Raw genomic sequence first — 25,393 nt, 5'->3', positions numbered from 1 at the left:
TTACCCCCTGACAGAGGAACAGAAGGTCAGCATATTGACAGGGCAGTTAACTGGCGCAGCCCAAAGGAAGGTAAAATCATGGCCCATTGAGGAGAAAGGGACTGTGAAGGGTATTCTGGCCCGGCTGCGGGGTACCTTTGATACACGTACCTCCGCTGAAATTAAAATGAGGTTCTATGGATGTAAGCAGCGGGCACAGGACAGCATCAGAGACTATGCCCTAAATCTGCAGGAAGCCTTGAGGGCTATTCAACAAACTGACCCTGGCAGTGTGCAGGAAACCGATAAGCTGCTAACAGAACAATTCATAGAGGGTCTGCTGTCCAGCGCCCACAGGGCCCAGCTGCGCCTCATGTTCTTCCAGAACCCCGACCTGACCTTTGCCCAATTTAAGGACAGGGCCATAAGGGTGCTTCGTGAATCTGCAACCAGTGGCGCTATAAACCCCCGGCGCCCTGCTATCACCTACCACCAGGAGGCGGCGCCCTCCTCTATGGACTCCGTGGAGGCTGATGCAAAGGCCCTGAACCAAGCCCCGTCGAAAGGCCTGCACCACCAAGTCCAGGAGCTGACCAGGAGCGTCGCGGCGTTGACCAGGACCGTCCAGGCGTTGCAAGTGGACCCGTCAAGACCCATCAAGCTGGCTTCAAGTCCGGAGGATGTCCCGTGGCGTCGACAGAGGAGGATCCCGTCGTTCCGAGGGAGGCCCACAGACCGCTACGCAGAGGATGGACAGCCCATTTGCCGTCGATGCAACCAGCCCGGACACATTTCCAGGTACTGTAATTTAAACGGGTCCAACCTGGGGCAGAGGGCCGACCCCCAGGCATAAGATCACCAGGCCCTTATAATTGGCGTGATAAGTACGTTGGGGGGCGCCCGGTTTTACCCGTGGTGCTGGACGGTATCCCCATGAGCGCCTTGCTGGATACTGGGTCGCAAGTAACCACAATCCCTTATGTACTTTTTAAGCAGTATTGGACTGATGCTGATATCACACGGTATCCAGACAGTAACTTGAGCATCATCGCCAGTAATGGCTTACCCGTGCCGCAGATGGGGTTCAAGGAGATGACCATTAAAATTGGTAAAGTTGAACTGCCGGCACAGGGAGTGATTATTGTGGACATTGACCGTCATGAAAGTCACCCTAAAATAACTGTGGGTACTAACATAATTGAAAATTGTCTTTCAGAAGTAATTGTAATTCTACAACAGGTGGCGGTGAATGCTAGTTCCAGCCAACAGAGAGTCCTCAACAAGGAGATAAAAGCCCTGATGAAACGGCAGCAGGTAGAACTGTCTGGTGGTGAGATCGGTAGCGTAAGACTCAGTGATCCGTTCCCCATTTCCATGCCTCCCAAAAGTGAAATGATGATCTGGTGTCGGACTGCAATCGGGTTGAGAGGTAGAGACTACCAAGCCATGGTAGAACCCGTGTACTCAGACAGCAGGCCCACCATTTTGACAGCCCGGGGGGTGGTTGATGTCCGTCATGGGAGGGTGCCCGTCTGCATCCTCAACATTGGGGAGAGGGAAGTACACTTACCCAGGTACGCTACACTCGTCAAACTGTTTGTTGTCGAACACTAAGCTATCAGGGCCGTGGAACCCTTGCCTCCATCTCCTCAGGCGGAGGGTAATGGCTCCCAGAAACAAAAGGAGGACTGGTGCCAGAAACTCCACGTGGGTGCTGACTCCACTCCCCTGCACCAAAAACAAGGAGTCTACCGGGTGGTACAGGAGTACGAGAGAGTCTTTAGTAAGCACCCGCTAGACTTCGGCAGAGTAAGGGGGATAGAACACCACATCCCCACCGGGAGCCACCCACCAATAAAAGAGAGGCACAGACCTGTACCCCCTGCACATTATCAGAACGCAAAGGGCATGCTAAGAGAGATGAAAGAAGCTGGGGTTATTAGAGACAGCTGTAGCCCCTGGGCAGCCCCTTTGGTTCTGGTCAAAAAGAAAGACGGCACCATGAGAATGTGCGTGGACTATAGACAAATCAACCGTATCACTCACAAAGACGCATATCCGCTGCCTAGAATAGAAGAGTCTTTAGCTGCACTAAAATCAGCTAACTTCTTTTCTACTTTGGACCTTACTAGCGGGTACTGGCAGGTTCCTGTGGCAGAGGCTGACAAGGAGAAGACCGCCTTCACCACCCCGATGGGACTGAGCGAATTCAACTGTATGCCTTTCGGGCTCTGCAACGCACCAGGGACCTTCCAGCGGCTGATGGAATGCTGTCTAGGGCACCGAAACTTCGAGACGGTCCTCCTTTACCTGGACGACGTGATCGTCTATTCGAAGACCTACGAGGACCATCTCAAGCACCTGGCTGAGGTGTTCGAAGCCCTGGCAGGCTACGGCCTGAAGGTGAAACCATCGAAGTGTCACCTGCTGAAACCAAAGGTCCAGTACCTAGGGCACGTGGTAAGCGCGGAAGGAGTGGCCCCCGACCCTGACAAGGTCACGGCAATCAAGAGCTGGCCAAGCCCCTCGAACATCAAAGAGGTGAGACAGTTTCTCGGGTTGGTAGGCTACTACCGAAGGTTCATCCCCGGGTTCACTAAGATGGCAGCTCCTATGCAGGACCTCCTGATCGGACAGTCCAAGTCCAGAAGTCAAAAGCCACCCTTCAAGTGGGATAAACCGGAAGAGGAGTGCTTCCGCCAGCTAAAGTTGGCCCTCACTGGGGATGAGATCCTGGCCTACCCTGATTATGGCCAGCCTTTCATTCTCCACACAGATGCCAGTAATGTGGGACTGGGAGCCGTACTGTCCCAAAACCAACAGGGCAGAGAACGGGTAATCGCATACGCCAGCCGGAAGCTGAGGCCCACCGAAAGGAACCCGGAGAATTACAGCTCCTTCAAGCTAGAATTCTTGGCAGTGGTGTGGGCCGTGACAGAACGCTTCAAGCATTACCTGGCACCGTGTACACGGACAACAACCCGTTGACACACCTGGACAATGCAAGACTGGGTGCCCTGGAACAGCGGTGGATGGCCCGTCTCTCCAACTATGACTTCGTGATCAAGTACCGGGCAGGCAAAACCAACGCCAACGCGGACGCCCTATCAAGAATGCCTCACTTACCTGAAGGTGACGAAGACCCAGAAGAGCTGGAAGAGGTAGAACTCCCCGCGTTTCACCGGTATGGAGCCGCTCAACACTCTCACCGCGTGAAGGAGGAGGATCTAACAACTGTGATGATGAATCCCCTACCTCACCACAGCTGGGCCGAAACCCAAGATAGTGACCCTGCAGTCCGCCTGGTGAAAGATCTGCTGACCCAGGAAGACGCCCGCTTAGATCCAGATGCCCCAGAGGAAGCCAAGCAGCTATGGAAGGAGAAGAGCAAGCTGTTCCTCTACGAAGGCAAGTTGTGCAGAAGGATTGTTAACCACCGGACGCACGAGCTGACCTGGCAAGTCGTGGTCCCAAGGCGAGATGCAGCTATGGTCCTGGGGGCTTACCATGACAGAGCGGGACACTTCGGTTGGAAGAAACTGGAGTTCCTACTAAGGGGAAGGTTCTTTTGGGTCGGCATGAGAGGAGCTGTGGAAAAATGGTGCAGAGATTGTGGCCCTTGTCACCTAAGGAGGAAGGACCGTACCAGCCAGAAGACACCCTTGAGGCCCATCGTCACCACGCAGCCTCTTGAGCTGGTAGCTCTGGACCATGTCAAATTGGCTCCCAGCCGGTCAGGATACATCTATGCCCTGACAATCGTGGACCACTATTCCCGTTTTCTAGTGGTGGTCCCGGTAAAGGACTTGACAGCCCAAACAGCGGCCAGAGCCTTCCAGCAATACTTCTGCCGTCCACACGGGTATCCGGAACAGGTCCTGACAGACCAGGGTCCAGCGTTTGAGGCTGAAATCTTCCAGGAGTTCTGCAACCTCTATGACTGTAAGAAGATTCGGACGACGCCTTACCACCCCCAAACCAACGGGATGTGTGAGAAGATGAATAATATAGTCATTGATCTCCTGAAGACGTTGCCCCTGGAGGAATGCAGCCTGTGGCCAGAAAAACTGCCGGACCTGGTAGACATGTACAACAATATCCCGGTGAACGCTACAAACTGCACCCCGGCTTACCTGATGCGAGCCAGACCGGGTAAGCTGCCCGTAGACCTGGAGATGGGAGTCCTAATACCTGAGGACACCTCCCCGGATGCGGACTGGGATACGGAAAGGCAACTGCAGTACAAGAAGGTACAGGAGAGTGTGGAGAAGAGCCTGGCCCAGGTGAGAGAGAAGCAAGAAAGACTCTTCAATCAACACGCCCCTGCTAGTCCCCTAGAACCTGGTGAGCAAGTCCTAAAGCGAAAAAGAAGGCTACATAAGTTGGACGACCAGTGGGAAAGGGAACCCTACACCGTACTGCAGTCTGACCACGACAACCCGAAGGTGTGCGTAATCACCAAGGACGGAGGAGAAACCACTAGTATCGTCTCCAGAGACCACCTCAAAAGGTGCCCCGAGCAACTCCGTAGTGCAGAAGAGGATCAGAGTGACCTTGAACCCGCAGAGGACAAGGAAGAAATGATCAGCACCGTTCTCGGAGAGTTCCCTCAGTCCTGGACTCGCATAAATGATGCCATAGTGGTACCTGTCCTGCATTTCCTGCAACCGACACAGCAACAACCAACACCAGAGCCGGAAGGTGAAGAGGAGCAAGCGGTTCCAGAGGCAGAAGAGCCTGTACCAGCAGCCCAGGAGAGTCAACCCTCTGCTGACAGTGAGCCTGCCATGCCTGCGGTAAGGCAAAGAACCCGCAGACAGCTGCCTGCCCTACCTGTACACCCAGCTAGTAGCTGTACCCCTAACGCTAGTGGGGAAAGCCAGATTGGTCCACCACCAGACAGTGGGCTACGTAGGTCAACCAGGAGCACAAAGGGACAGATACCCGCTCGCTGGAGAATATAGAGCGTACTAAAATTGTAAATAACCCTGTTGGCAAATGTTGAAATGTTTGCCAAAGTTACCTGCATGTTTATTAATAGCGTGTTTCAGTTTCTTGCAGCTACCGTAAGGACTCACAGGTTATGGACTTTTTTATAACCGGGACCTTGTATGGACTGCGTTCGGAGCTTAACCCAGGAATGAACTAAGACTGTGAAGGACTTGGGGTAGGACAGACCCCCACCTGGTTAAGGCTCCCGTTGTTTTGGTGATATGGACACCCGGTCACAGGCCACACTGTGACCTAAAGAACTCAATTTGTGCGCCGTCTGTCTATTAATGTTTTATTGTTATGCATATTGTCTTTGTTTATTGTTTAGTCCCGGAGTACTAAATTTCACTAGGGGGGAATGTGTCACCCTACCTGGATGCCACAAGTGTAATAAAGCTGTGTCTGAGAGCAAGGGGGAGGTTCTCTGGTCAGGGGAACATTAGCATGCAATGCCTCCTGTCTCAGGCCAGTAGGGGGAGCAGGCTGCCCCTATAAAAGCTGGTACTGGGGACAGGGTTAGTGAGAACTGGATTGCCTGTCTCAGCTTTGAGACGTGTCCCAGAGTGGAGCAGGGACAGAAAGTTGATTGCACCTAAGAGGAAGTGTGGCAGCAGGAGGAGAGCCACCAGCCAGAGACAAGAGGCGAAGAGAGCCTGTCTTGGCAGAGAAAAGACTTAATTTTACCAGACTTTGGTGTCTGAGGCTGGAAGGATTCCACATCCCCCAGCAGAGAACCAGTCCGCAAGGGACTGTACATTCCTTGGCCTAAGAAGCCTGGAGGCCCTGCCACAACCGAAGGGACCAGTAAAGCCGTACAAGGCTGGGAGCAGAAAGGAACCCACGTCGCAGGCCATACAGGCGAGAATACACGGAAAGCTTGGAAACGTGGGCTGTTATCCTATAACGAGGAGATAGCCAGAAGGAGCGCAGAAAGCACGGTAGGCCTACACCCTCACCCTGACCAGGGCCAATTTCCCCGTTGCTCTCAGACATCCAGGTCCCCTCCTAGCCGGGACTGTTTATGGGTCAGTTTGCCTGTTTAGTAAAGACCCTGGACTGCAACCTGTTGTCTGTGTGCTCCTTGCTCCTCCAGCACTATCAGCACTGGGACTCTCACTACCATCACTCCCACCATCCACTATACTGCCCTGGGGCCGCACTCTTCCCGTGGGGAGTCACACTACCATAGCTGCACACCTCATCAGCCCCAGCGGTCTGCATGCAGCGGCGGTTCCTAATAACCGCAAATCCACGGGTGGCGTAGTCGGACATAATCAATAACAAATAACGGACTACCACTGGCCTGACCACCCTGAGCCACGGAACCGGGTTGCCACTACTACTCCCATCGTTTCCCTAATTGCCCGGATCCGAGTGCCCCACGGCCCAGGGGGCGAGTCACCAGCGTCAAGACTTACTTTGTGGGCGGATTTGTATGGTCTCCGAAGGATTGCTTAAATATCCAAATGACCCTCGGAAGAAAAAAGGTTCCTCACCCCTGCTGTAGACAGTAAGCCCACAAGGGCAGGGGACTCTCTCCTCCTCTGTTCCAGTTTGTCATTGTTAGTTTGTTCATTCTAATTTATATTTGTATGTAAAGCCTTTTCACATGTACAGAACCATGGAATCAATGGTGCTCTAAAAATTATAATTATTATCATTATTATTGTTAATAATAATAATAATAACAAATAACGCTTTGCTTTAAATGCAAGAAAATAATAATTAATTCATTAAAGTGCTGTGTAATAGACTAATACAGTTAGAATGTTATTGGACACAGGCACTATTATAGGCACTATTATATTTTTATCTGTAAAATAATTCATACAATAAGCCAAGGCAATTTTACCCTGACTTTGTTTCGGCTAAAAATATTATTACTAAGATTGTGTTTTCCCCTTGTGATCGTGTGAAAGTTAAGGTAAAATAACCTAATCCATTCTCCATTGGCTACAAGCCGGTGCACAGACTCCTGGAGTGCCTTGTTGCTGTGACAGCCGCATGAAGCATCTTTACGCGGGATTTTATTGCAGATTAAGTGCGTACCCCGCCAATAGAGAGCAGGCGAGCAGCAGAATACTTACAAGATGAAGGAGAAGTAAAATAGACTCTCGGTTCCTGGTTTTCAGTTTGTCTGCTTCTTCCCCGAGGTGCAGCAAGCTCCCCGATGCCATCTGGAAAAGTGATCACACAAGAAGAATAAGAGAAGATTGCACTCCGCTGATCACTTCATAACAGCCATTTAAGAGTATCATTTCTTTTTCAGGTTATACACACATCCTTATGGACATCAAATCAATGTGAGCATAGATTTACAGTCATTGTGGATAATATTCACAGCTCTATGTATGTTCTGAAGGAACATGCTGGTTAGAATAAGATGTTCTCTATACATTCTGTGTATATAGGAGGCTTGCGCTGGTCCAGTGCTCAGCAAAAGAAGAAATACCTTACATGATCAAAGGATCATCATGTTGACATCAAATATGCCTGCCTGATTATCTTTTTTCCAAATTATCTTCTGCCTGTCCATCTTGTGTCTTCTGTCTAGGGATACAAATTCCTTCATCCATCGATTCAGACCACGTTTATCTAATGTCTACGGTTAGTGTAAGGCCTGGGTCAAACAAGCATATGAAAATGTGACTCGCCCCCTTGGCCGTGTGTGCACGCGTGTGGGTTACCCGGAGCCGGGTCTCTGGGGGTTGTAGTCTCCGTGGCGGCGATCCGGTCCCGTGGTTCAGGATGGTCAAACCAGTGGCAGTCTTTTATATGTTTTAGGTTAATGTCCGAATACGCCACCCGTGGATTGCGGTCAGGGTGTACCGCCGCTGCGAGGCAGACCGCTGAGGCTGGTGTTGTGTGCGCAGCAGAGGATGGGACAACTCCCCACGGGAGGAGTATAGCCTCAGGGCAGTGAGTGTGGATGATGGGAGTGATGGTGCACGGGTGAAGCAGGAACGACTCAGAGTCTTTGCAGTGCAGTTCAGGGTCTTTACTGATGACGATAAGGCAGACCCTCCCGGGAGTACAGGCTAACATAAGAGGCCTGGTCAGTCTGTGAACAAACAGGAGTTTCCCTGGCCAGGTGGAGTTGTAGGCCTCCCTGTCCGTCTGCACTCTTCCTGGCTACCCTGCTGTAAGCGAGTGGAAGTAGCCCACGTTCCTGAGCGTACCGTGTAGTGCTCACCCGTATGGCTGGTGACTTGGGGCCTTCTGGTAGCCTCCGCTCCTCGATGGCGGTGCTGGTCCCTTGCTCGTGACTGAGCTTCCGGGCTTCTATGGCCAGAGGACCTGGAATCCCCTGCCGGCTGGTTTCTGCTGCTGGACGTAGAGATCCTCACAGCCTCGGACTCCATTGTCCGGTCGTAGTCTCTTCAGCCAGGATGAGCAATATCTGCTTCCAGTCCCTGGCACTCAGCTCCTGCTCCAACAGAGCTCCTAGCTGTTGCTTTCCCTGTGTCTCACTCCCCTAACCCCGCCCCAGATCCAGTTTATATAGGGCAGGTTCCTCCCCTATCTGGTCTGGGACAGGATGTGTTGCATGTTCAAGGGCTCCTGACCAGGGAACCTCCCAATTGCTCTCATACGTGATATTTCTATCACTGTGGCAACCAGACCCCTGGGGTGCTACATTCCCCCCTAGTGAAATTTAGTACTCCGGGACTAAACACATTTTTGAAACATACATAACAGGGTATAAACAATAATACAACAACATATGTACAAGAAGTTTAGTCTTTAGAGGTCACGGCGCGTCCGTGACCAGGTGTCCATGTCACCCAACAAGGTGAAGTCTCGAACGGTGCGGGGACCTGTCCAAAGCAAACCCCAAATGTTGGCCCTGGGCATGGCTGCAAGGCGAAGCTAACTACTTTGGGCCACAAGGGGCCACACTAGACAGGTTTTTCTTCCGTGGCTGTCTTTGCAAGAGGCACCAAGTGCAACTATTTACAATGTAATTCCGGTTATTCAGCGTCCATAACCTGACAGTCCAAATAAACCTGCAGGGTAACTAGAGGAACATAATTAATAAACAGGCAACAAAAACGTAAACCATTTTCAGCATTTGCAATTTACAGGTTAATCCACATTACATTCTAGATTCTCCAGCGAGCGGGCATCTGTCCTCAAGTGCTCCTGGTGGACCTACGTAACCCACTATCTGGCTCTGCACTACAGGGTGTAGGAGGTGTTGCGGGTAGGCCTGGCAGCTTCCTGCGTACTCTTTGGCTTACTAGGGGCACGACAGGCTCACTACTAGCAGAGGGTTGATTCTCCTGAGCTGCTGGTATGGATCCTTCTGCCTCCTGGGTCGGCTGCTCTTCCGACACTCCCTGTTCTCCTGTAGGCCCTTGAGGGGCAGGCTGGAGAAAGGTGAGGACGGGTACCACGACTGCGTTGTTGATTTGAGTCCAGGACCGGGGAAAGTCTCCGAGTACGGTACTGATCATTTCTTCCCTTTCCTCTGCGGGTTGAGGGTTCTCTTGATCTTCGTCAGTGCTTTGCAGCTGCTCGGGACACTTTTTCAGGTGGTCTCTGGAGACAATGGCTGTGGTTTCTCCTCCATCCTTACTGATCATACAGACTTTTGGATTCTCATGGCGTGAAGGCAGTACGGTGTACGGTTCTTTCTCCCACTGGTCATCCAACTTATGGAGCCGCCTCTTTCTCTTCAAGACCTGCTCTCCAGGTACCAGGGGAACAGCGGGAGCATGCTGGTTATAAGTCTTCTCTTGCCTTTCTCTTGCTTGAGACAGACTTTGCTCGACGCTCTCTTGTACTTTCCGGTACTGCTGCTGCCGTTCTGTATCCCAGTCTGCCTCTGGCGAGGTGTCCTCAGGTGTCAGGACTCCCATATCCAGGTCAATAGGCAGCTTACCAGGTCTTGCTCTCATTAGGTAAGCCGGGGTACAGTTGGTGGAACTTACCGGGATGTGGTTATACAGGTCCACCAGATCAGGCAGTTTCTCAGGCCACAGATTACGTTCTTCCAGGGGCAACGTTTTTAGCAAGTCTATCACCACCTGGTTCATTTTTTCACATAGTCCGTTGGTCTGAGGGTGATAGGGTGTTGTTCTTATCTTCCTGCAGCCATACAGGTTGCAGAACTCCTGGAAGACCTCCGCTTCGAAGGCTGGTCCTTGGTCCGTCAACACTTGCTCCGGATACCCGCGTGGACGGCAGAAGTGCAGCTGGAAGGCTCTGGCTGCTGTTTGAGCCGTCAAGTCTTTGACAGGGACCACCACCAGGAACTGGGAGTAGTGATCTACGATGGTGAGGGCGTAGATGTACCCGGATCTGCTCGGAGCCAGTTTCACATGGTCCAGAGCTACCAGCTCCAGTGGCTGCCTGGTGATGATGGGCTGCAGAGGAGTCTTCTGGCTGGCACGGTCCATCCTTTTTAGGTTGCACGGGCCACAGTCTCTGCACCATCTCTCGATGGCTCCTCTCATGCCTACCCAGAAGAACCGTCCACGCAACTGGAACTCCAGCTTCTTCCATCCGAAGTGCCCTGCTCCGTCGTGGTATGCCTCCAGGACCATAGCCGCGTCTCGTTTCGGGACCACTACCTGCCAGGTCAGCTCATGTGTTTGGGAGTTGACCACTCTCCGGCACAGCTTCTCTTTGTAAAGAAACAGCATACTTTTCTCTTTCCACAGTTGCTTGGTCTCCTCCGGAGCATCTGGGTCAAGGCGGGCATCAGCCTGTGTCAGCATTTCCTTCACCAGATGGACTGCGGGGTCACTGTCTTGCGTCTCCGCCCAGCCATAGTGGGGTAAGGGATTGAACGTAGCAGAGCGCCTGTCCCTTACGCGGTGGGAATACTGGGTAATCCCACGAAGGTGGAACGCAGGGAGTTCGATCTCTTCTAGTTCTTCTGGATCTTCTCCTCCGTCCAGTAAGTTTGGCATTCTGGACAGGGCATCCGCGTTGGCATTTGAGCGTCCCGCCCGGTATTTGATGGTGAATTCATAGTTGGACAGGCGGGCCATCCATCTCTGCTCCAGGGCACCAAGTTTTGCAGTGTCCAGGTGTGTCAACGGGTTGTTATCCGTGTACACGGTGAACTTGGAAGAGGCAAGGTAATGCTTGAAACGTTCGGTCATTGCCCACACCACTGCCAGGAACTCTAGATTGAAGGAGCTATAATTCTCAGGGTTCCTTTCTGTGGGCCGTAGTTTCCGGCTGGCGTAAGCGATTACCCGTTCTCTCCCCTGCTGGATCTGGGACAGTACGGCTCCTAGCCCGATGTTGCTTGCGTCCGTGTGGAGGATAAAGGGCTGGCCAAAGTCAGGGTACGCCAGGATTTCATCCCCCGTGAGGGCCATCTTCAGCTGGTGGAAGGACTCCTCTTCCAGCTTTTCCCACCTGAAGGGTGGCTTCTGGTTTTTGGCCTTCTTGGACTGGCCTATCAGGAGGTCCTGCATAGGAGCTGCCATTCTGGTGAAACCGGGAATGAATCTTCGGTAGTAGCCTACCAACCCGAGGAACTGCCACACTTCCTTTACGCTGGAGGGGCTTGGCCAGTCCTTAATCACGGTGATCTTATTGGGGTCGGGAGCCACTCCGTCAGCACTCACCATGTGTCCCAGGTACTGTACTTTTGGTTTCAGTAGATGACACTTGGAGGGTTTCACTTTTAGGCCGTAGCTTGCCAGGGCGTCAAACACTTCTGCCAGGTGTTTCAGATGGTCCTCGTAGGTCTTGGAATAAACGATGACATCGTCCAGGTATAACAGGACCGTCTCGAAATTCCGGTGTCCCAGACAGCATTCCATCAACCGCTGGAAGGTTCCCGGTGCGTTGCAGAGCCTGAACGGCATACAGTTAAATTCGCTGAGACCCATCGGGGTGGTAAACGCGGTCTTCTCCTTGTCCGCCTCTGCTACAGGAACCTGCCAGTACCCGCTAGTAAGATCCAAAGTGGAGGAGAAGTTAGCAGATTTTAATGCAGCTAAAGATTCTTCTATCCTAGGTAACAGGTGCTCATCTTTGTGTGTGATTCGGTTGACCTTTCTGTAGTCTACACACATTCTCATGGTGTTGTCTTTCTTTTTCACTAGAACTAGTGGAGCTGCCCAGGGGCTACAGCTGTCCCTGATTACCCCAGCCTCCTTCATGTCTCGCAACATCCCCTTTGCATGCTGATAGTGTGCAGGGGGTAGAGGTCGGTATCTTTCCTTTATGGGTGGATGGTCTCCTGTGGGGATGTGATGTTCTACCCCCTTTACTCGCCCGAAGTCTAGCGGGTGTTTACTAAAGACTCTTTCGTGCTCCTGAACCACCCGGTAGACTCCCTGTTTTTGGTGTGAGGGAGTGGAGTCAGTACCCAAATGCAGCTGCTGACACCAGTCTTCCATTTGTTTCTTAGAGCCGTTACCTTCCTCTGGTTGTTTTGGTTTATGGTGAACAATTTGGCTAGCGTGGCATACCGGGCAGGTATACTTCTCTCTCCCCGATATTTATGATGCGGACGGGCACCCTCCCATGGCGTACATCGACCACCCCCCGTGCTGTCAAAATGGTTGGCCTACTGTCTGAGTAGAGGGGTTCGACCATTGCTTGGTAGTCTCTACCTCTTAGACCAATAGCTGCCCGGCACCATATCATCATCTCACTTTTCGGGGGCATGGCAATAGGGAACAGGTCACACATTCTCACGCTACCAATCTCACCACCAGATAGTTCCACCTGTTGCCGTTTCATCAGCGCCCGGATCTCCTTTTGTAGGACACGCTGCTGGCTGGAACTGGTGTTCATGGCAACCTGCTGTAAAATGAGAATTATCTCTGCAAGACAATTTTCAATCACGTTAGTACCCAAGGTTATTTTAGGGTGACTCTCACGACGGTCAATGTCCACAATAATCAGTCCTTGTGCTGCCAGTTCAACTTTACCGATTTTAATGGTCACCTCTTTGAATCCCACCTGCGGCACGGGCTGACCATTGCTGGCGATGATACTCAGATCGGCATCTGGGTAGAGGGTTATGTCCGAGTCATTCCAGTACCGCTTAAAGAGCACATAAGGGATAGAAGTCACCTGTGACCCGGTGTCTAGTAGGGCACTCATAGGAATGCCATCCAGTACCACAGGCAAGACTGGACAACCCCCTACGTATTTATCACGCCAGTTCGATGGGCCTGATGATCTTATGCCTGGGGGTTGGCCCTCTGCCCCAGGTTGTGCCCGTTTAAATGACAGTACCTTGCCATATGTCCGGGTTGATTGCAGCGGCGACAGATGGGTTGTCCGTCCTCGTTGTATCGGTCACTGGGTCTTCCTCTGGACGATGGGATCCTCCTCTGTCGGCGCCACGGGACGTCCTCCGGTCCGGATGCCAGCTGGATCTTTCCTGGAGGAGAGACCTGTAAAGACTGCACAGTTCTGATTAGCGCGGCAACGCTTTTGGTTAGCTCTTGGACCTGATGGTGTAGGTCTGTAGCCGGGTTGTTGTCCAAAGCCTGCGCATCAGCTTCCACAGGCCCTGCAGACAAGGGCGCCGCCTCCTTGGGATAAGTGATAGCGTGGCGCCTGTGGGTTACAGTGCCACCCGGTGCCGGTTCTCGGAGCACCCGGATGGCTCTGTCCTTGAACTGTGCAAAGTCTAAATCAGGGTCCTGTAGGGCCATTGCCCACAACTGGGTTCGGTGGGCATTGGGCAGTAGACCCTCTATGAATTGTTCAGTCAACAGCTTATCTTCATTCCGCACGCTGTCAGGGTCTGCCTGCTTAATAGCTCTCAGGGCCTCCTGCAAGTTCAAAGCATAGTCCCTTATACTATCCTGTGCCCGTTGCTTGCACCCGTAAAATCTTAGTTTAATCTCTGCTGAGGTGCGGGTATCGAAAGTGTCCTTTAGACGGACCAGTATTTCTCTAACAGTCCCCTTCTCCCGTGGTGGCCAGGACTTTACCTCCCTTTGGGCTGCTCCGATTAACTGGCCCACCAAGATGCTCACTTTTTGTTCTTCTGTCAGGGGATATACTTGGAAGAGGCTGTTTAGTCTTTCCTTAAAGTCACTTAGGGTGTGTGACTCCCCTGAGTGCTGGTGTAGCCATGCCTCTCCGGGGATATATGGCGTCGTGTGCGGCATCACTGCGACAGCAGCCGCGCTGGCGGTGGGAGCTCCCTCCATTACTGGTATCTTCCGCCCCCTTAGTTAACCATTGCCTACCTCTTGTTGCTCTTCCTCCGTAGGCCGCGGCTCCGCAAGCGATCGTCAGGGTTGAGGACCTTGCGTCGCGTGCTGATGACGTCGGCGTCCGCTGGGCTCCTTCTAGGACCTTGCGCAGCGTCAGGACGTAGGGCGGGGCTTCAGCTCTCACGCATTTTCGGCGTCCACGCCCCTCTTCTTCCCGCGCGGCGTCTCGAAGATGGCGCCCAATGGCGGGAAAATGACTGCGGATGGCGGGAAAATGGCTGTGGATGGCGGGAAACTTCACCACGGCAGGTATTACAGTCTTTTGAAGGCACGCAGTACCCGGTGGTTGCGGGCACAAAATCCTGCCGACTACGCCAAAGTTGACGCGCCCCCCTGGCCCGTGTGTGCACGCGTGTGGGTTACCCGGAGCCGGGTCTCTGAGGGTTGTAGTCTGCATGGCGGCGATCCGGTCCCGTGGCTCAGGGTGGTCAAACCAGTGGCAGTCTTTTATATGTTTTAGGTTAATGTCCGACTACGCCACCCATGGATTGCGGTCAGGGTGCACAGCCGCTGCGAGGCAGACCGCTAAGGCTGGTGTTGTGTGCGCAGCAGAGGATGGGACAACTCCCCACGGGAGGAGTATAGCCTCAGGGCAGTGAGTGTGGATGATGGGAGTGATGGTGCACGGGTGAAGCAGGACCGACTCAGAGTCTTTGCAGTGCAGTTCAGGGTCTTTACTGATGATGATAAGGCAGACCCTCCCAGGAGTACTGGCTAGCATAAGAGGCCTGGTCAGTCTGTGAACAAACAGGAGTTTCCCTGGCCAGGTGGAGTTGTAGGCCTCCCTGTCTGTCCGCACTCTTTCTGGCTAACCTGCTGTAAGCGAGTGGAAGTAGCCCACGTCCCTGAGCGTACCGTGTAGTGCTCACCTGTATGGCTGGTGACTTGGGGCCTTCTGGTAGCCTCCGCTCCTCGATGGCGGTGCTGGTCCCTTGCTCGTGACTGAGCCTCCGGGCTTCTATGGCCAGAGGTCCTGGAATCCCCTGCCGGCTGGTTTCTGCTGCTGGACATAGAGATCCTCACAGCCTCGGACTCCGTTGTCCGGTCGTAGTCTCTTCAGCCAGGATGAGAAATATCTGCTTCCAGTCCCTGGCACTCAGCTCCTGCTCCTACAGAGCTCCTAGCTGTTGCTTTCCCTGTGTCTCACTCCCGTAACCCCGCCCCAGATCCAGTTTATATAGGGCAGGTTCCTCCCCTATCTGGTCTGGGACAGGATGTGTTGCATGTTCAAGGGCTCCTGACCAGGGAACCTCCCACTTGCTCTCAGACGTGATATTTCTATCACTGTGGCAACCAGACCCCTGGGGTGCTACAAATGCATCTGAGTTTTATTCAGAAAACTGGATCATCATCTATATTGACATTCATATCTGTGTGTCAATTTTTTACATCCGTGGGATATCCAAGTGGCATCCATTTTTATACATAAACAGTTTGAAAGTTAGATGACCAAATACAGCTTGCTAAGTTATTAATGGTAATGTATCTGTAAAAATCGGATGCTACACAGATCAATTTTTTTGCCCACCCATAGTCTTATATGATTCGTAAAAATGAAAAAGTGGAAAAAAAAAAACACTTTTTCATTTTTACAAATCAATTTGAGAAGTACCTGGGGGTTCCAAGTGCTCACTATGCATCTAGATAGGTGCCTTGGGTGGTCCAGTTTCCAAAATGGGGTCACTTGTGGGGGAGCTCCAATGTTTAGGCACACAGGGGCTCTCCAAACGCAACATGGTGTCCGCTAACAATTTGAGCCGATTTTCCATTCAATTTGTTAGCGTACACCATGTCGCGTTTGGAGAGCCCCTGGTGTGCCTAAACAGTGGAGCTCCCCCACAAGTGACCCCATTTTGGAAACTATACCCCTCAAGGATTTTATTAAGGGGTATAGTGAACATTTTGAACCCAGAGGTACGACACAGAATTTGATAACATTAGGTCATCATATTGAATAAGTTGTCAGTACTCTTGAGCGCAAGTGCTCGCTACTTGAGTTTGCATCGGGTACTCAGGTATGCACCATGTATCACGGGTGCTCAAGTGAAATGCTCGAGTCCCCGCCCGCATGTTTCACAGTTATTAGAAACCCAAAAAAAAACATGCGGGGATCGCTCGTGCATGGCAGGCAATCCCCACGAGTTTTTTTGGCCGCAAAGCATATGGGGCGGAGACTCGAGCACCCGCGATACTCAGTGCATACCTAAGCACCCGATGCAAACTCAAGTAGCGAGCACTTGCGCTCAATACTAGTTGCCATATCGTCATCTTTTTTTTTTTTTTGAAAAAAACAACAACCCCAACCCTAACATTAGCACACCCCCAACCCCAGCCCTAGCGTTTATTTTTTACGCTTTTTACGTTCCTCGTGCGGTATAAGTGATGAGATTACTTTATTCTTTGGGTCGGTGCGATTACAGCGATACCAGAATCATATCGGGCTTTTATGATTGACAGCTGTCACACACTAAAAGACACATATTTTGTAAAATCTAGTTTTTGCATCGCCATATTTTGGCCGACAGAGTCATGTGACGGCTTGTTTTTTGCGGGATGAGTTGACGTTTTTATTGGTGCCATTTTCAGGCACGTGACATTTTTTGATCGCTTTCTATTCCTATTTTTGGGAGGCGGAATAAACAAAAACCAACAATTCAGGAATTGTGTTTTTTTACATTTTTTTTATTCTGCTCCGGGTGTGGTAAAATTGATAAGGTAGCTTTATTCTTCGGGTCAGTACGTTTACAGCGGTACCACATTTATATCGTTTTTTATGCTTTGGCGCTTTTACACAGTAAAATCTATTTTATAGAAAAAATTATTCTTTTGCATCGCTTTATTCTGAGAGCTGTAACTTTTTGATTTTTCAGATGATGGAGCTGTATGGCAGCTTGTTTTTTGCGGGACGAGATGATGTTTCCAGCTGTACCATTTTTATTTATATTCGTCCTTTTGATCGCGTGTTATTCCATTTTTTGTTTGGCGGTATGATGATAAAGCATTGTTTTTTGGTTTTTTTTTTACCGTATTCACTGAAGGGGTTAACTAGTGGAACAGTTTTATAGGCCAGGTCGTTACAGACGCGGCGATACCAAATATGTGCACTTTTATTGTTTGTTTGTTTTTTTTTCATAATAATATTTATTGATGGGTACATTATATTTTTATTTTTAGTGGATTATTTTTTTAATTTTTTTTTTATATTTTTACTATTTTTTTTTTTTCATTTTTTGGGAGTTTTTTTACTTTTTTACTTTGTCCCGCTATGGAACTTTCACTTTTTTTATTCTGATCGCTTGCACAGCATAGGGATGAAGCACCATCCCTGTGACATGCAGGCAGTCAGCGCTGGACAGGGAGAAGATAGTTTGGAGATGCACTGCACATGTCCAAACAATCTTCCTGCTGTCTGGTGACCCGGATGTTGTTATGACGACATCGGGTCGTCATCGCAACACCCGGAAAGTTGCGGCAGACAGCGCTGGAGGCCGGAAGAGGAGGTGAGTATCGGGGATCACCTCCCATTGCCACCGCAATGCTGCGATCGACTTCGATCGCAGCATTGCGGGGGTTAATGTGCTGGGAGCGGTGCGGGACCGCTCCCTGCACATAGTACCGGGTGTCAGCTGTGACAATCAGCTGACACCCGGCGGCGATCGCGCCCGCACAGCTAGTACGTCAGGCGATCGCGATGACGTACTAATACGGGTCAGGCTCTTAAAGCCCAGGGCACTGACACGTATTAGTACGTCATGGGCTTTAAAGGGGTTAAACATTTATCCTCAGTAACAGCCTGGTCATCTGCTGAGGTTCCATTATACCCATGATTCTATGTAGATCTAAATGTGGGAAACAGAGCGCACAATAGGATGATACCCTATGGGGGGGAGAGTAGGAGAGTGCTGGTTACACTCACCTGATGGAGTTGTGACAGGCACAACTCCTATGAAGGCATTAAGAAAACCAGCTGCTGCTGCCCCGTGGCTGGAAGATGAATCCTCCAGGAGATATTGGATCCAGTTGGATAAACACGTAGGTGGGCTGTGCTGCTGAAGTGAATCAATTCTTCAGAGATGATGATGATGATGATGAAAAAGGCTTTTTATTAACAACGCATTTCAACGCCGTACCGGTGTCTTTTTCAAGTAGAAAAAACAAAACCAGACATTTGTTTTTTTTACTTGAAAAAGACGCCGATACAGCGTTGAAACGCGTTGTTAATAAAAAGCCTTTTTCATCATCAGCATCTCTGAAGAATGGATTCACTTCAGCAGCGCAGCCCACCTACGTGTTTATCCAACTGGATCCATTATACCCATGATTGGCACACCACCATAGCTGCAAACATGGTTACCTGGTTAGGGTAATTTTTTTTTACATACAGATTCAGTCATTAAAAAAATATACTCATCTGAATAGCCCAATTGAATAACATTGACCCTACTCTGTGTAATGTCCTTTTTTTCACGGACAGCACGCTTGTGTGAACCTACTCTAAGGGTGTTTGCTGGGGTAGACACATAATGAGACATTTACTAAGTTAAATTTGCTCCCACAACGCAGTGAATGGGCATCACATTGCGGCCCTGAGGATATCGTGACTGTGACATGCAAGTCACAAGAAGACTAACCACATCGTAGTATTTTGCAACTTGCTTGTTGCAGTCACGGTACCCTCAGGGTCATAATGCGGCTGCATTAACTTCTATTGGCTGTGATGTAGCAGCAACACCTATGTATCTGCCAAAGTCGCCGTGTAGCCCCAGCATTCAGCTTCTTCACAATCTGTAATAGTGTTAGAAACGGCATTGTCTTTAAAACATCCACCATGTCCAATTTAATACAAATAAGAGTAGTCATCCGCAAAAGTAAAATAGATTCTGCCCTCTCTTATCATAGGGATATTAAAAGTATTTTCAGAATGTTTTGTAGCTGAAAAATAATCTTCACTTGTTACAAATGTCAGAGAATAATTCATTCAAACACAGTAATGCGTGAATTAAGACGGTATTATTTCCCAAATACAGGGTTCATCATTCAGAAAAAAAGTTAGATTTTAGGCAAATTATTGCCAGGAAATTTAATACAGCTATTATTGTTCTGCCATTGTAATCAAAAATTCTAGCCGCAGATTAGAAAGTGCTGTAATTGATTCTCAGCTGTGAACTTATTGTTTCATCAAAATATGTCAGCACAATATTTTAGAAAAAAAAATACACTTTTTTGTAATGTGTTGAAAGGAACTTATCAGAATTAAGTAGATTTAAAAGATTAGCTGTAAATGAATCTCAGTAATGATCAATGGCTATTAATTATAGCAAAGGCTTGTGTTCAGTGTTCTCCCAAATACCATCTGTTGCTGTCTGGTTCAACAATATTAATCCCAATTATCTAATTCCATTGAAAGTGGTTGAACAGGATTTTCAATGTAAAAATGGAGACGACTTGCCCCATTAGATTTTTAGACAAAATATCATCTACTTTGATAATAAAGTTTACAACAGGTTTACTAGGCAAATTGCAATAAAATTCAGTTTCAAATTGTGCAAAGAAACTGGAAAATCCATGAAATGTTTCTTGCGAGCGCCGATCAACACTATAACAAGTCGATAGGTGCTCATTTAAGACCTTTTTATGTGGACTGATCCATACTATGCCATTAATATGATCGTTCAGTCTCTATACCAAATGGATATTGACAGCAGCCTATCCCTGGCTTACACCAGGAGATGTAATGCCAACAAAAATTATTTTAGGGTCATCATAAACTATCCAATCTACTGACAAACAGGAGTTTTGCTAGTTCATCGACTGATTATGTTTACAGGGACTATTGGGAATGTGCATTTTTATGAATGCTTATTTGGACAGTTATTGGCCCATGTGTAGGAACCTAAGTGAAATGCACCAGACTTATTAACAGCATGCACCAATGTCGTGCAAACTATTGGTGTTAGGTACACTAGCCATAAGACGGAATAATAAAAAGTGTCTAACGTACCAAATTTATCATACAGCTTATGTCATTTTGATCAATTTGCCTCCATGTTTGCCTTTCTTTAATACATTCATCCTGTATTGCGCACAATTGTGTAGATAGTTTTATCCTGTGTTGTGTACAATAGTGCGCTTCATATTGGGTTACTGTCACGACTTGGTTGTCAGGTATCCCAGGACCATGGGCTCCTTCACTATCCCTAAGGCTAGGGGTGCACTAGATGGCCCTGTTCCCTGGATTACTTCTGAAGGTCAAGACGCCGGGGCCATGTACCTTGTCTGAGCTCCTCAATCCGCCCTCAGTCTGTTCACCTTCCCCACCCAGGGAAGAGAGGAGAAGTAGTGTATCGCAATACACCAACCAGACTAACAAGGTATTACAAACAAGGATAAAGGAAAATACCACTCATACAAATATATGCACACAAACAACAGAGGATAACACTGGGGAGAGGAGGATGAGGAAAAACCAAAGTAGGAAAAGGAGGGAATTAACACAAACCCAACACCACGCAACAGTCTTAGCAAAATCCACCAAACGCCTTCTCAAACAACAAACCACCAAACTCCTAGAACCATGCAGCATAAAGCTAACTTTGGCAATGGCTACCAGCCATAAGGAAGAAGATGGGAAGAAGATCTATGCCTCTTGAGAAAGCAGTCGCGAAACGCGCGTCGAGGCTCGTTTCTGTTAGAACCTTGCTCTTAGGTTTTTTCCTTTGCTAGTCACATGACCTTGTTGGCCTATTTAATCCTGCTCCGCCCTTCTGGCTTTGCTGGACTTCATTGTATAACTACTTTCTTGCTAGCCTGTGCTCTGTATCTAACTCTGTTAGTTTGCTTGGTCTACGGACCTCTATGTTCTATATATTTTGTTTGTTCGTCTGTCTGCTACTATTTTTGTTAGGAGGTGTCCCATTTTCCTCCCAGTCCTTAGTACTTGTAGGGATTCCTTCCCCACATCTATAGGTCTCCGTACAGACTAGCTTAGGACTTTAGCAGGTCTGATCGCAGGATCAGGTTCCCTGTTACATCGTAGGGATTCAGCTGAGTTCTATCGTAGGGACAGATCTCCTCTCTTTCCTTAGCTCTGGTAGCAGAACATAACAGTTTCCTGACGGGAGCAACCAGCCCTCCTCTGTCCCCTGTACGAGCAACATTCTATACTCTCGTGGGTGAGTCATTTTGGTCATATTGGTGATATACTATATGATGAATTCAATGATACATTTTCTTACCTAATTGACCTGACCCCCATGTTACTGTTTAGTACTCTCTATGTTTGCTTGTACCACCTTTCCCACCTTCTTTTTTCCCATCTTCTTCCTTATACCTACACTCTATCTATACTTTTTTTTGGATTGTATTTCTAGGTGAAGTGTCATGCCTCAGTCACAGATCTGAGTCCATCCTGTGAGATTTATGTGTTTTCGTGGTTCCCCCGGGACACATTTCCTTAGGGGACCCACACTTATTCATAGTTATCTCTCTTTGTGCCTATTTTTTCATCTCAAATTTGTGATGTATTGTCTAGGTACCTAATCCTTTACCTTCCTATAGGTCTAAGGATGTGGTGGGATTTTTGATCCGCATATCTATACTTTGTCTTTATATATTTTTGATACTGTTTTAATACAATTTTTAATAATAAAGCTTATTTATGCCTATATACTCATTTGCCCTCTTCATTTTTCAAGTCTCAAACAACGTCTGGGAAAAATAAAATCTAACCAGATAAGGGCTCATTCAAACATCAGTGATTTTTCTCGTATGCAAAAACATGGTCCGGTTTTCATCAGTGTTTTTGATCAGTGGATTTTCAGAGTTTAGTCAGAGTGTCAGTTTTTACCATCAGAGTTAGTCAGAGTGTCAGTTTTTACCATCAGAGTTTGGGCAGAGTGTCAGTTTTTACCATCAGAATTTGGTCAGAGTGTCAGTTTTTACCATCAGAGTTTGGCCAGATTGTTAGTTTTTACCATCAGATACCATCAGAGTTTGGCCAGAGTGTCAGATTTTACCATCAGCGTTTAGTCAGTGTCAGTTTTTACCATCAGAATTTGGTCAGAGTGTCAGTTTTTACCATCAGAGTTTGGTCAGCGTGTCAGTTTTTACCATCAGAGTTTAGTCAGAGTGTCAGTTTTTACCATCAGAGTTTAGTCAGAGTGTCAGTTTTTACCATCAAAGTTTAGTCAGAGTGTCTGTTTTTACCATCAGAGTTAGTCAGAGTGTCAGATTTTACCATCAGAATTTTGTCAGAGTGTCCGTTTTTACCATCAGAGTTGGCTAGAGTGTGTCAGCTTTTACCATCAGAGTTTGGTCAGAGTGTCCGTTTTTACCATCAGAGTTTGGTCAGAGTGTTCGTTTTTACCATCAGAGTTTGGTCAGAGTGTCCGTTTTTACCAACAGAGTTTGGCCAGTGTTATCAGTTTTCCTCAGATGAAAACAAAATGATGGAGGTTTTTCAAGCTTCTCATATCAAACAGTCTGGGGGAGATGGACATCATTCAGATGGCATTTGAGTAATGTTCAACTTTTTCACAGATCCATAGATTTGCATTGGCGAGTTTGATCTGAGATTCTCATCAAAATTGGACATGGCTCTGTGATTTTGTGTGGACCACTAAGCCCTCTAAAGTACATGTGACCAGCCCAGGGGATGGGGATGACTCGGTACCCGGGCCTTTAGCCTTAGGAATGTCGCGGTGGTCGGCTCCCGGGCCCGTACCCTGGGGTCTCTCTTTAAAAGGGTGGATATTTGTTAATTTTAAGAAAAAGTTCGTGACGCCACCTGTGGCTTCTGGTGAGGATCACCAGCGCTGCGCAGTCCACTGAGGCCCATGATAAGGCAGCTCGATGGTATAGCTCCCCACAGGTGGAGCTAGGCCTCAGGGCAGTGTATGACGGGGTATGCAGGACAGACGAGACCCAGCCGGGTCTGAGCAAGAACAGGGACAGACACAATAGTCACTTCAGTACCTTTTACTGATGGGAATTCAGGCACGACCCGGAGCACTGTAGGGTGAAGGGTGCATGTCAGGATCCTCCCCAATGAGCGGGTTTTGGGCCTCCTGTTTCTTGCTTCTGCATAGTAAGTTTCTGACCTGCCTGGAGCTAGGCCTAACTTTGTCTCTGTCCTGCGCTGGCTGACCTTGTGGTAGGGCCTTCTCTTGGAGTACACGCACCTTAGCTGCGGGCCTTTGTGTCTCCTGGCTCTGTTACGTATCAGCACTTTAGCGGTCCTGGAACTTGTAGTTCTCCAGGGATTCCGGTTATATCTTACTGGGTCATAGAGATCCCGGTAAACTTCAGACCCGGTGTCCGGTAACTTCTTCGGGGTAAGCTAGTTAAGCACCTCTGCCCACTATGTACTAACTCTCCACTCGCCTTCGGCCTACTCGGGCCCTCACCAGGCTACTCACACTAACGGCAGCTTGCCGCGCTTCACCGATCTTATGGCGCCGGCACACCTAAAGCTCACCTCTCTGAGCTACACTGAGTCTTGATCTGGATAAGCTCCACTGCAGGATAGCAATTGCAGCAGCTGGAACAGGCTTTTGTCCTCTGAGGTAACTCTTCTCAGACTGTATTGGACTCACTGCTAAACCAGAATAGACTAACTGCTGCCTGGCTCCACCTTCCCTATTAATCTATCCCTAACGGGCTCCCTCTGGTGGTCTGAGGTGGAAGGTGGAGATGTGTGAATGGTTATGGGGGCCTTTTGTGGAGGAATCCATCAATACACCCTTCTAGGATCTGTGATACCAAGCGCAGCTGGGCGTCACATTCCCCCCTAGTTAAACTCAGCACTCCCGGGCTGAAGTACATTTTATAAAACAATAACAATGGGAAACATGAACAATGCAAGAACAATCTTCCCTTTATGGGAGGCATGAATATTAAACATTACATAACAGTATAACAAATACAGAGTGTCCTCAGAATTTAAGTCTCCTATGGTGAGGTTCCCATACAGGATGTTCATCTCACAAGGTAGAGTACTTGATGGTTTTGAGGGACCTGTCCTAAACCCTCAACGTAGGCCCTGGGGTGGCTGCAGGGCATGAAGATCCCGAGTTGGACCTCCAATAGAGCCACTCCAGACAGGTTTTCCTTCTGAGGTCACCTAAAGGCGCACTCCAGGGAGTGCAATTATATACAAAAGCAGTTTTTGGGCTGCACACAGTCCTCAGCCTCGCAGTTCTTAGGCAAATAAGAAAGTAATTAATAAGGTGGAACACAAATTGCTAAACATATGCACGAAATAAACAATTAATTCAGTACATTACAATTTAATACACAATACCCCAGGGGTAACTATCTACACTTTCCGAATTTTTGACCATTTACTGAGTGTACCTTGCAGGGGGTTTACCTCTCGTGCTACGTGTTGATTTGCGTAGTGCGGTGGTCTGTGGGGTATCAGTGTCTGTATTTTCTGTTACTCTACCAGTTCTACGTGCGACTAAGTTGTAAAACTGCCTTAACTTCTCTCTTGGACTGGCAAGTCTACCATTGGCTTGGCCCTCTTGCTCCGCTCCTACCGGGGATCCTTCATCCGGAGATACTTCTTGAGCTGGCTCTTCTGCAGCACTTACAGGTTCAACTTGCTGTGGAGGGTTTTCTGGCTGTTCATAGAATTGGAGTAGTGGGATGATTACTGCACTTCCTATTTGAGGCCAATCAGCTGGGAAGTCTCCTAGGTCAGTGTGTATCACCGCTTCTTCAGGTTCTTCCTGGATTGTGAGAGGCACTTTTTCTTGGGGTTTCAGTAATTCTGGACACAACTTTAGGTGGTCCCTGGACACTGTTGTAGATGTTTTTCCTCCATCTCGACTGATTATGCAGGTCTTTTTGTTGTCAAACCTTGACGGTAACACAGTGTAGGGGTCTTTTTCCCACTGGTCATCAAGTTTGTGGTTACGTCTTTTCATTTTTAGTACTGTTTCACCAGGTGTGAAGGGTTCTGCGGGTGCGTTTTTATTGTAGTGCGTTTCCTGCTTTTCTCTCACCCGAGTAAGACTGTCCTTGACACAGGCTTGTACTCTTCTGTACTGCTCTTGTCTGGTCTTGTCCCAGTCTTCAGTGGTCATATCAGCTTCAGGTTCAACAACACCAAGCTCCAAGTCCATGGGCAGCTTTCCTGGCCTTGCCCGCATGAGATATGCCGGAGTGCAATTGGTGGAACTCACTGGTATGTGATTATACAGATCCACTAA

The 25,393-nt window shown here is 48.9% G+C and overlaps 1 protein-coding gene across 2 annotated transcripts in view; it reads right to left on the bottom strand.

Moving 5' to 3' along the window:
• NCKAP1L (NCK associated protein 1 like) overlaps window positions 1-25,393 on the bottom strand; it is a 419,671-nt gene that overhangs the window by 22,119 nt on the left and 372,159 nt on the right. The window contains exon 30 of one of the 2 annotated variants that reach the window (XM_073670044.1): window positions 7,059-7,148. The exons of the other annotated variant lie outside the window; for it this stretch is intronic. Coding sequence (XP_073526145.1) covers window positions 7,059-7,148 — 90 coding nt within the window. The remainder of the gene's footprint in view (window positions 1-7,058; window positions 7,149-25,393) is intronic. 2 annotated transcript variants of the gene reach the window in all.

This window comes from Phyllobates terribilis, unplaced genomic scaffold (assembly GCF_046119375.1).
Source record: "Phyllobates terribilis strain yellow unplaced genomic scaffold, ASM4611937v1 Scaffold_2__4_contigs__length_985480577, whole genome shotgun sequence".
NCBI lineage: Eukaryota > Metazoa > Chordata > Amphibia > Anura > Dendrobatidae > Phyllobates > Phyllobates terribilis.
The sequence above is the reverse complement of the archived record's forward strand: the minus strand, read 5'-3'. Positions and strand labels throughout refer to the sequence as shown.